This window comes from Sinohyriopsis cumingii, chromosome 7 (assembly GCF_028554795.1).
Source record: "Sinohyriopsis cumingii isolate HCF-2022 chromosome 7, ASM2855479v2, whole genome shotgun sequence".
Taxonomy (NCBI): Eukaryota; Metazoa; Mollusca; class Bivalvia; order Unionida; family Unionidae; genus Sinohyriopsis; species Sinohyriopsis cumingii.
The window spans coordinates 81,412,771-81,424,937 of record NC_142967.1 but is presented as its reverse complement, the minus strand read 5'-3'; the positions used below and the strand labels follow the sequence as shown (position 1 = coordinate 81,424,937).

At 34.9% G+C, this 12,167-nt stretch overlaps 1 protein-coding gene across 1 annotated transcript in view; it reads right to left on the bottom strand.

Moving 5' to 3' along the window:
• The window catches only part of LOC149795622 (coiled-coil domain-containing protein 186-like), a 91,581-nt gene that overhangs the window by 38,821 nt on the left and 40,593 nt on the right, over positions 1 to 12,167 (bottom strand). Inside the window, exons 10-12 of the mRNA XM_089965453.1 lie at positions 7,774 to 7,954; positions 3,405 to 3,479; positions 449 to 533 (exon numbers count right to left, since the gene is read on the bottom strand). Coding sequence (XP_089821579.1) covers positions 449 to 533; positions 3,405 to 3,479; positions 7,774 to 7,954 — 341 coding nt within the window. The remainder of the gene's footprint in view (positions 1 to 448; positions 534 to 3,404; positions 3,480 to 7,773; positions 7,955 to 12,167) is intronic.

Below are 12,167 nucleotides of genomic sequence, written 5' to 3'. Positions count from 1 at the left end.
AACACAATTCTTGGTAGTAAATATTGGTGCAACAAGGTAGATCACTAACCAGCTAGAATTTAATGATGTCAGCAAAAGCAGTGTAATGAACAGACAATCAGACTATTTACAATATGCAACCTAACGTAACACATGCAATATCAAGGCAAGGTTCTTTACTGTACTCTAAAGAAGACAGATACGCTAAACTTGTACACTAGTCCAAGTAAGTCTTTCCAATGTAACACCTGCTTTAGTGTTATGCAGAGAAATGATGTTTTTCTTTTGTATTTGAAGGTTATATTGTGCTACGCAGAGTTTAGTGTCTTGTGAAAGGACATGCCATGGTAGCTGATCAGGGCTGATCCAAAGGTGGGAATTAAACCCACGTCATTATCTCCTTAACCACTAGCTATCATGGAAACTAAAACAGACACAATTGTAAAAAGACTGGAAAATTGCAACTTGCCAGTTATATTTTTTTCTGACAGCTGATCTTTCAAACTGGTCACTTCTTCTTGCCTTTCCTTCTGCACCTGTGCAAGTTTGTCAACCTATAAAGTTAATAAATTTTCCATCAAGGACCATACACATAAAAAGGTGCATAGGCAATACTCGTGGTAACTTTGATATGAAGTCATTTTTACAAGACAGTCATGATATTTCTGCAGTTCTTTCAAAAACCTGAAAAAACATTAGAAGTTTTCACTGCATTTTACAAAATACTCAGATCCTTCTCAGCATTTCTTCCACTTACCATAATCAAAATCTGTGTGATTTAATTATAATTTCTCTACAACTGTAGAAGGAAATGAGGTAAAAATTGATGAAAATCAAACTTTATTAAAATGAATTTTATCAAAAAATTGACATAATTCAGATCAAATAACACAATCTGTGCATAATCTAAATGTGATTTGGGGTGATTAAGGCTGTTCCATTACAATATACATGGGGCCCAAGGAAGGCACTTTTAATAGATGCCATTTAGAATTCTGTATCATTTTCACATGAACTTGTCGAGTAATTAGAGTACCCTTGCACATTTTTTTTTAAACCCACCTTCCCAGGGTGCCATATATGTCTAAATGGAATAGCCCTTAAGATCATATCAATATTTTAAAAGACTTTTCAAAAATTAGATATGAGCAAAGCAGTGAAGTAAAAAGATATTTTGGTGCATTAATAATTTGGTCTTTATAACATACTAATGCAGTATCATTTTGAAAACACCTTGTCATAAACCTGCAATAACGTAATTTGTTATAACATTTGGATTATGACACGGTTGCATCATGGTTCTTGATCTTTTGTCTTGGATCTCTTGCCAAGCTGACAAAATGATAAAAATAATTCACTTAAGTTGCAGAAACCTAAGCCTACAGATCATATATACTGTTCTTACAGACTAATGATTAATGGGGCTGTCTTAATCCTGATTGTTATATGAATCGGCAGGCTGTAAAATTATCACTAAACATTTGACTGGCATTTTGTTTATTACCCACCACCACCATTACCCCTCACAGTCTCGTACATACACTCATTCAGTTTTTTATCACTCTTGCTGTACAAAATGCAGTCATACAACTTTTAGATCATTCTTGCTATATCACAGTACAGTACAAAATGAAGTCATAGAATTTTTAGATCATTCTTGCTATATCACAGTACAGTACAGTACATGATGGAGTCATAGACATTTTAGATCATTCTTGCTATAACACACTTCAGTACAAAATACCACAGTACAGTACAAAATGCAGTCACAGAATTTTTAGATCATTCATGCTATATCACAGTACAGTACAAAATGCAGTCATAGAATTTTTAGATCATTCTTGCTATACCACAGTACTGTACAAAATGCAGTCATAGAATGTTTAGATCATTCTTGCTATATCACAGTACAGTACAAAATGCAGTCACAGAATTTTTAGATCATTCCTGCTATACCACAGTACTGTACAAAATGCAGTCATAGAATGTTTAGATCATTCTTGCTATACCACAGTACAATATATAACACATTCATCAAATTTTCAGTCATTCTCTCGATAAAAAGGTTGCGTATATATTGTAGTCAGAAGTTATGGACCAACTATCATGTTTCGCTGAATAAACATTTTGATTCAAAGTACTGAAAATGTGTACTTGTCTCCAAATTTGGAGTTCTGCTGAATTTATAACCTCACCAGCTTTGGAATAACAGCATTTTCCACAACATCAGATGCATCCTTAGAAAGAGAAATCTTACTGTGGCAGCCAATCAGAAAGCATATTACTGTTGGATAATGGCTTTTAATCAATTCTGTTGGTCAATACCTTTGTAAATGTATTCACATAACAAAGAAAATCCAGCATAGTATAATGGTATAAAGCTAATTCAAGTTCTCTCTGGTCCAGGATTTTGATCTCCATTTCTGGCATATGCAAACATAGGTAGTCCCTAATCCAATGTCAATGATTTTTCCAAGTTTTCCCATTTCCTTCACTTTAAAAATCTCGCACACCAGGTTTTCCCATTTCTTTCATTTTAAGATCATTCACACCAGGTTTTCCCATTTCTTTCACTTTAAGATCATTCACACAAGATTCTCATGTTTCCTCCACTTTAAAGGCCACTCACAACAAATTATCATGATTCTTTCACTTTAAAAATCACTAACACTAGATTCTCCTGTTTACTTCACTTTGGCACATACACCAGGTTCTCCCATTTCCTTCACAATGAATACCACTCACACCAGGTTCTTCTATTTTCTTCCCCTTAAATACCATGCACACCAGGTTCTTCTATTTTCTTCCCCTTAAATACCATTAACAACAGGTTCTTCCATTTCCTTCACTTTAAATACCATTCACACCAGGTTCTCCCTTTTATTTCACATAATGATCATTCACACAAAGTTCTCCCAGGTTCTTCACCGTAAAAACCACACACATCAGTGTTCTTTGCAGGTCTTTCAAGTATGTCAGCTCTGACATGCTGAGAAATATTACTGCCAGTAAGAGAAATGCTGTGAATCTTCAACATGCCTTGATTTCAAAAGCAATATACTTTACACAAATCATTGTAAACTATCTTTTGGCCATTATATGTGTCATTGGTTTTAGGTTTAATTATGAAGTTAGTCATAAAAATAGAAGGCATGAATACAAAGGTACAACCAAGATGATACTTAACTGATCAAGTAATTAGTATTAATTACTTTGTCACTTGGAAGCCTAGCTATTTCAAAAGATACTGGTCATGTGATACCAGCTGATAAAGCCTGAAACGCCTTGAAAAAAATCCTCAGGAAAACCCTCATACCAACATCTGAATTCTTAAAACTATATTGAAAAGTTTGAATTTGTTGTCTAAAGTTTACAAAGAAACTTTTCCTGAATGTTTACTCTAGTAATATAATGTAAATACTTACCAATTCTTTCAGCTTGCTCTCCTGATCCTGGTGTTCCATGGTAATTGTCTGAATCTCACCTGTCAAGGCCAGGACCTAAGATGGAATACAATGTTTACTAATGACAACTGTAACCAGATGTAAGATGCATGTATGTGGTTTTTAACATGGTAAGGTTCATTCATACGGACAGATGACAACATAATATTCCATTTTCACTTTTTCTTAGTAACATTCCTACTAAGATCAACCATACTAGACCACCAGACTGTGGATGCTATAAAAAAAAAGACATTTCACACATGACTGCCACAGAAACCAAACAGTTGTTATGACAACCACGGACCACAAATTTTGACTGAATACCCATATTACAAATAATTATCACCATATTCAATTCAGTGATGTGAAGGCTGTTCCATTTAAACATACATGGTACCCAGGGAAGGAAGTTTTTTTATATAAATATGTCAGGGTACTATGATTGCACTGAGTCCATATAATAATAATATTAATAATAATAATAATAATAATAATAATAATGAGATGAAGAAAATTCTAAATTACATCTATGGGTGAGTACTCCACAATAAAAGTGCCTTTCCCTGGGTCCCATGTATGTTTTACTGGAACAGCCCTGATAATGTTCTAAACAAAATGATATGCAAACCTATGTGCAAGAACCACTCAGGGGACCAGCAATATGCAGTCATTAGGAATCATGGTAGTCTTACTACAAAGGTAACTATATATTGACAGCATCTATTTTAGGATATACGCTTACATCTTTTATGCTTATTTCTAAAACCTCAAGAAAAATTATTAACCAAAATGTGTGAAAATTGTATTATATTATCATATGTCATCATTATTTTTTTCAATAAATCCATTACATATAAAAATTTCTGCCTTTTATCAAATAGAGGGAAGAATTTCATCCTTAAATTTTCAGTTCTAAACACTGTACTGATATATGTATAAACAGGACCTATTATTGCAGTATAAGACCTTTACATACAACTGGGTTGCCACACTTTTTTAAATAACAAATGCCAGGTCTTTTGAAACATTTTTCATAGATGAAACTGAAATGACTAAATACTAAATCCACAGGATGCATCACTAGAAACAAATATAACTATTAAAATTCATGTACATTTGCATGTAACTCATTTTAACTTACATAATAAATATGTTAACTTTACTCTGCTTCACTGTACATGTTCATATAAAGCCCTGAGTGTGTATAAAAAGAACAACTTTTAAAATTCCACTTATGTCTAGTTGGTGCCCTAACATCTACTTTCAACATAATCTATGGACATGTATTTAATGCAGTCATTGTCAGGACACCTGGAGCATGGGATTCTGCATTGAAAATTGCCCCAGTAGTCAGTACATTTCTAGGTACTGGGAAGATTCTGCTATATTAACTGTGGCCCCAGAACCTTTCTGCATGCCATAACTTTTTCCTCATTCCATTTGTATCCTTAATATATATTACTAGAGTGGAAATGTAATTTTAGACTTTTCCCTAATAAAATTGTTTTTAAAAATTTGGCACTGCCTTTAAGTAAATTTAATCATAACAAGTCAGGTACCAAGTTGGAATTTGTTACAGGGGCAAGCTTGTCTCACTCTAGCCAGAATAGGACAAATTTTGCAAAATTAGGGAGAAATGGCTGTACAAGGTTCAAAATTAGGGAGAAGTGGCTGTACAAAGTTCAAAATTAGGGAGAAGTGGCTGTACAAAATTTAATATTAGGGAGAAGTGACTGTACAAAGTTCAAAATTTGGGAGAAGTGGTTGTACAAAGTTCAATATTAGGGAGAAGTGGCTGTACAAAATTCAATATTTGGGAGAAGTGGCTGTACAAAGTTCAAAATTAGGGAGAAGTGGCTGTACAAAGTTCAAAATTAGGGAGAAGTGGCTGTACAAAGTTCAAAATTAGGGAGAAGTGGCTGTACAAATTTCAAAATTAGGGGGAAGTGGCTGTATGTACAAAGTTCAAAATTAGGGAGAAGTGGCTGTACAAAGTTCAAAATTAGGGGGAAGTGGCTGTACATAGTTCAAAATTAGGGGGAAGTGGCTGTACAAAGTTCAAAATTAGAGAGAAGTGGCTGTACAAAGTTCAAAATTAGGGACAAGTGGCTGTACAAAGTTTGCAAAATTAGGGAGAAGTGGCTGTACAAAGTTCAAAATTAGGGAGAAGTACAAAGTTCAAAATTAGGGAGAAGTGGCTGTACAAAGTTCAAAATTAGGGACAAGTGGCTGTACAAAGTTCAAAATTGGGGGAAGTGGCTGTACAAAGTTCAAAATTAGGGACAAGTGGCTGTACAAAGTTCAAAATTAGGGGGAAGTGGCTGTACAAAGTTCAATATTAGGGACAAGTGGCTGTACAAAGTTCAAAATTAGGGGGAAGTGGCTGTACAAAGTTCAAAATTAGGGGGAAGTGGCTGTACAGAGTTCAAAATTAGGGGGAAGTGGCTGTACAAAGTTCAAAATTAGGGGAAAGTGGCTGTACAAAGTTCAAAATTAGGGAGAAGTACAAAGTTCAAAATTAGGGGGAAGTGGCTGTACAAAGTTCAAAATTAGGGAGAAGTGGCTGTACAAAGTTCAAAATTAGGGGGAAGTGGCTGTACAAAATTCAAAATTAGGGAGAAGTGGTTGTACAAAGTTCAAAATAGTCAGCTGAAACAACTATTCCAGCATATTTTCATGTTGGAAAATTAAAATGCCGATAAAATATACTATTACAAGTTTATAATAATAGCAAAATGTTTCTTATATTGCTTCACTACAGTTGTTGTATAACATTAAATTGACCACTGCAATGTTTTAGATGAAGGACAGCAGATCAATGGGGGGCTCCAGGTGGCCAAGTGGTCTAAAGCACTCACCGATCACTGCCATCTAATCTCTCAGGAATCATACACCTTTGGCAAGACAAATTCAAGGACAGTTTAAGGGCTTTATCTAATTTTTTCAAGGACCCCGATGCCCAGTGCACTTTAGGTATATTTATCAATGGCCATTTAAAGGATTAGTGAGAATGTTGTAATTTCCTGACAAAGGGCTTGTAATGTTTGTGCAATAGGCTTGACACTTTATGATAGAGAAGAAAAAAATCTTAGGAGAATAACATTTTATTTCTAGGATAAACAAATGAATTCAGATCATTATATGATGAAGAAAAGAACAAACCTATAGATTACACAGCAAATAAGGTACACTAGGTTCAACAGTTCTTTAAATTCTTCATTCCAACTACAATACAAGTACAACTACTAGACATCAGAGTCTGCTTGTATGACAGTCACAAATCATCATATGAAGAACAAAATACGATGGATGGATAAAATGGAGACAAAGTAGAATCATCTTTTCTTCAAATTCTACACTCAAATATGATGCATTCATGCAGCATCTTAAAATCATCTGCCATGAAAGTATACTGTGTGTTGCCGTGTCTAATTTTTTATATCTGCTGTCACATCATCACTCATTGAAATTTTTACAGGTACATTTTACACATAGATGTAAGTACATTGTGTAGAAAGCAGCCTTTCTGTTAACAGGCATACAGACATAATTTAAGCCCAAAGTTTGATCGTGACACACAAAAAGTCAATGACAGACTTTCAGCAGACTTCCAAATTTTAGATCGTACGCCAATAATCAGAAGCTTGAAGGTACAATCAGAACAAAGTGTGACCATTTTTGTGTATATTTTTCTCTATCTTTTGTTTTGATAGTTTAAACAGATTATTCACCATGATTTAAAGTACAATGATGTACTGCTGCCACAGAAAATAAACTGGTGAAGAAGAATGATCGTTGGAAAAGATTTGCACACTTTTGAGTGTTCTATAATCAGGTTTGCTCGCAATTATAAATATCTGATTGGTCACATGTTGTAAACCACCCAACAGCAAACAGTTTTATTTCAATTACATGATGTAACAGTATGAAAAGAAACTTTCGTATTTTCGTTTGTCTATTAATTTTATATTTTTTCAAGGACCAAGGCTTATTTTCAAGTACTTTTCAAGGTAAAAATGGTTTTGAAGTACTTTTCAAGGATTAATTGAAATTCAAGTACTTTTTAAGGTGGCATGTGAACCTTGCCTCTGTCCACGTGGGTTTGAGTCTTGGGCTCAACCAATGTGGGTATGTAAGAAGCTGCCAGTAACTTCCCGACGGTTGGTAATTCTTCCCAACATTATTTGTGTAGCCTTTCATTCAACAAACCTGGCCGCTACTTTCTTTTATCTTCATTCTAAAAACCCTTGTTCTTTAGTTTACAAATCTAGATAGTTTAAAACTGTAATGATTCCAGTTTAGGAAGGCTCCAGACAAATTCCAAAATAACCTGCAGTAGGACACTTACTCTGTTACTGAGGTTTGTGTTCTCCGACTGAAGCTCAGCGTTTTTATGGCTTAATTTTTCCGTCAGTTCAAGCTTCTCAGCCTCCCTTCTCCTACAAGCCTCAATGTCAGTCATCAGGTCTTTGTTGTTCATTTTTAGCTCTGCTATCTCCCCATCCAGGCTCTTAATCACTTCCTGAGCCCTGATGGAAACAAAAGTATGTCAGGAATTTTTCATTCATTGTTAAAGCAAGCATGTCTCATTTATTTCCTTAATTAATAATCCTCCCTAACATGTGACTCTAGCACCATGCCATATTTGGTGCATAACATGTCTATGGTCTTGTACAAAGATACACATCCCCATGCCAAATATGAATTATATCCAAAAGTGTGAATTCTTGCCAATAACTATGTGAGAAACTGCCTAACACTTAACATGTCTATGGTCTTGTACAAAGATACTGCCTAACACTTAACATGTCTATGGTCTTGTACAAAGATACTGCCTAACACTTAACATGTCTATGGTCTTGTACAAAGATACACATCCCCATGCCAAATATGAATTATATCCAAAAGTGTAAATTCTTTGCCAATAACTATGTGAGAAACTGCCTAACACTTAACATGTCTATGGTCTTATACAAAGATACTGCCTAACACTTTACATGTCTATGGTCTTGTACAAAGATACAGCCTAACACTTTATATGTCTATGGTCTTGTACAAAGATACAGCCTAACACTTTACATGTCTATGGTCTTGTACAAAGATACAGCCTAACACTTCACATGTCTATGGTCTTGTACAAAGATACAGCCTAACACTTCACATGTCTATGGTCTTATACAAAGATACAGCCTAACACTTTACATGTATATGGTCTTGTACAAAGATACAGCCTAACACTTTACATGTCTATGGTCTTGTACAAAGATACAGCCTAACACTTTATATGTCTATGGTCTTGTACAAAGATACAGCCTAACACTTAACATGTCTATGGTCTTGTACAAAGATACAGCCTAACACTTTACATGTCTATGGTCTTCTACAAAGATACAGCCTAACACTTTACATGTCTATGGTCTTGTACAAAGATACAGCCTAACACTTTACATGTCTATGGTCTTGTACAAAGATACAGCCTAACACTTTATATGTCTATGGTCTTGTACAAAGATACAGCCTAACACTTTACATGTCTATGGTCTTGTACAAAGATACTGCCTAACACTTAACATGTCTATGGTCTTATACAAAGATACAGCCTAACACTTTACATGTCTATGGTCTTGTACAAAGATACAGCCTAACACTTTATATGTCTATGGTCTTGTACAAAGATACAGCCTAACACTTTACATGTCTATGGTCTTGTACAAAGATACAGCCTAACACTTCACATGTCTATGGTCTTGTACAAAGATACAGCCTAACACTTAACATGTCTATGGTCTTATACAAAGATACAGCCTAACACTTTACATGTCTATGGTCTTGTACAAAGATACAGCCTAACACTTTACATGTCTATGGTCTTATACAAAGATACAGCCTAACACTTTACATGTCTATGGTCTTGTACAAAGATACAGCCTAACACTTTATATGTCTATGGTCTTGTACAAAGATACAGCCTAACACTTTACATGTCTATGGTCTTGTACAAAGATACAGCCTAACACTTAACATGTCTATGGTCTTGTACAAAGATACTGCCTAACACTTAACATGTCCATGGTCTTGTACAAAGATACACATCCCAATGCCAAACATGAATTATATCCAAAAGTGTGAATTCTTTGCCAATAACTATGTGAGAAACTGCCTAACACTTAACATGTCTATGGTCTTATACAAAGATACTGCCTAACACTTTACATGTCTATGGTCTTGTACAAAGATACAGCCTAACACTTTACATGTCTATGGTCTTGTACAAAGATACTGCCTAACACTTAACATGTCTATGGTCTTGTACAAAGATACTGCCTAACACTTAACATGTCTATGGTCTTGTACAAAGATACCACCTAACACTTTACATTCTAACAAGTATCACCTCACTACCATACTAAAAAATACTTGGACTGAATAAATCAAATCCAAAGCAATCTTCAAACAAGAGTCCCAGAAAGGGACAGGCTCTACTGGGAGAAAAGAATTTCCAAGAATTCAAGATACCAACATTTCTTCTATTTAACTGCCAAGTACTTAAACCATCTCTGAAGATTATCAAATTAGCTGTGGAGGTAGACATACTGGATATCAGCTTAGCCCCATTTTCATTTAGGACAAAGTGGACATCATTATAAGTTTTTTGGATGAAAGCTCCATTTCATAATGCTCATTCATTCAGTGGGAGAAAAGACAACAAGACTTTCAAGATCAGCACCATACATGCCAACCCCTGGCAAGGAAAAAGTGTAACAAAAAGAGTAATCCTAGCACACAAAAAAGAGTAATCAACATATAACATGATATAATTCAATGAACATATATACAAATTTATTTATTTATCCCTCTGGACTTTTAACATCAATTACTGCTTAAAGTTTTCATATATAACACTTTGAGCTTTAAAAAGCAATAGACTCTCGTACTGCATTTCAAAACACTTTGTACCAGCTGAGACTGTGAATGTTTTGCACACTAGCAGAGCACTAAGTGCTGGGTTACTGAGCCTGGATCTGAATTCAGTTTTATTTATGTTAACAATACTGAAAAATCTCTCAGTTATATTTATTCAAAGCATTATCAAGCAAATAAAATGTTTTCTCCAGTGGAATCTAATGTTAATTCTGGTAATGAAAGAAGAGCACTCTGACTTTGCCCTTTTTGTTGCCATAGTCTCTTACACAGACTCTAAAATGAGCATATGGCTTTTTAGCTCTTCAATACACATGTAGCAAAGTTACCCAGTGCAGTGCGCTATAAATAGAACACCTGTTACCTATTTGACTCCATACACACTGTAAAGCAGTACAGTGTATGTTACATTTAACAGCAATTTTAACCATTTTACATTTTTGGTACACATCTATTATGCATGGAAAAATTTAAGAGTAAAGTCCGATCATTATAGCTGTGTAATTATTTTTCATGGAAGAATTTTTATGTGCTTTAAAATCTGGAGAGAATTCATTCACCATCAAGTTAGTGAAGCCACGTGACCAACCATAGCTGCCATTTCTCATACTTGAAGTTTACAAGTTCTTTGTCTGCGTCTACATCACTAAGTCATCTGAATTTGATAATTTATAAAAACTAATTGCTGCTTACATAAATATCAGAGCCTTTACCTAAGTTATTGAAGCTTTCATAGTTGTGATTCTAATCGTGAAAACTCGAGTATGTACTGAACGAAATCTGCGACCTCCATTTTGTAGAGTGGAGAATATGACCCACTTTCTTTAAATAGCAGATTTCTACCAGAGCATAAACAGTGACCACCTGATCTGACATAATGGTCATTCACAGCAATGAATATAGTATCTAACAGTGGGTTTTCCCCAAAGGTGGCGCTACAAAAACCCACTCAAAATGGCTGATGTTTACAGCAGGCATCGAAAGGCACTTCCATGAGAATGGTGTTGAGGTGTCCAAAGGCGCTTGTATGCAAATGGAGTAGAGGCGTCCAAAGACGCTTGCATGAGAAAACAAATTATTAATTTTTTGGGGAGGGGGGATATAATGAAAATGCATAATCCAAATACAGATACGTGTAAGGCATAATTCAGTGAAAAAAAGCGTAATGATTATGCCAAAAGCATAATGGTTGGCAGGTATGCAGCACCATTTTTATTTAGATCCAACTAGACATTATATAAGAAGTCTTTCAGTGAAAACCTCATGCTGATATGACCATCCATGTAAGCAAAGTGACAATAAGATTTTCAAGATTTCAGATCAGCACCATTTTTATTTAGGTCCAACTAGACATCATAAAAAGTCTTTTAGTGAAAACTCTATGCTGATATGACAATTTATTTAGGTGGAGCAGCGATAAGATTTTCAAGATGGCTCTCACAGTGACCATATTAAATGTCAGATTGCCACCAAATTTATTTAGGTCTAACTAAACATTGTAAGAAGCCTTTAAATGAAAACCCCATGTTGATATGACCATCCATGTAGGAGGAGTAGCATTAAGATTTTCAAGATGGCTGTCATATTGGAGTTCAGAATGTAACCATTTTGTTTAGGACCAACTAGAAAAACTTTTTTTTAGTGAAAACAACTTTCCATTGTCAGTATGACTTTCCATTCAAGCAAAGTAATAACAAGATTTTCAGGATGGTTGATATGTTGATGGTTGCCAAGGATGGTTGCCAAGCTGACCATACTTGATATCAGATTGGTACCAATTTTATTTAGGTCCAACTGGACACGATATGAAATATGTCGAGT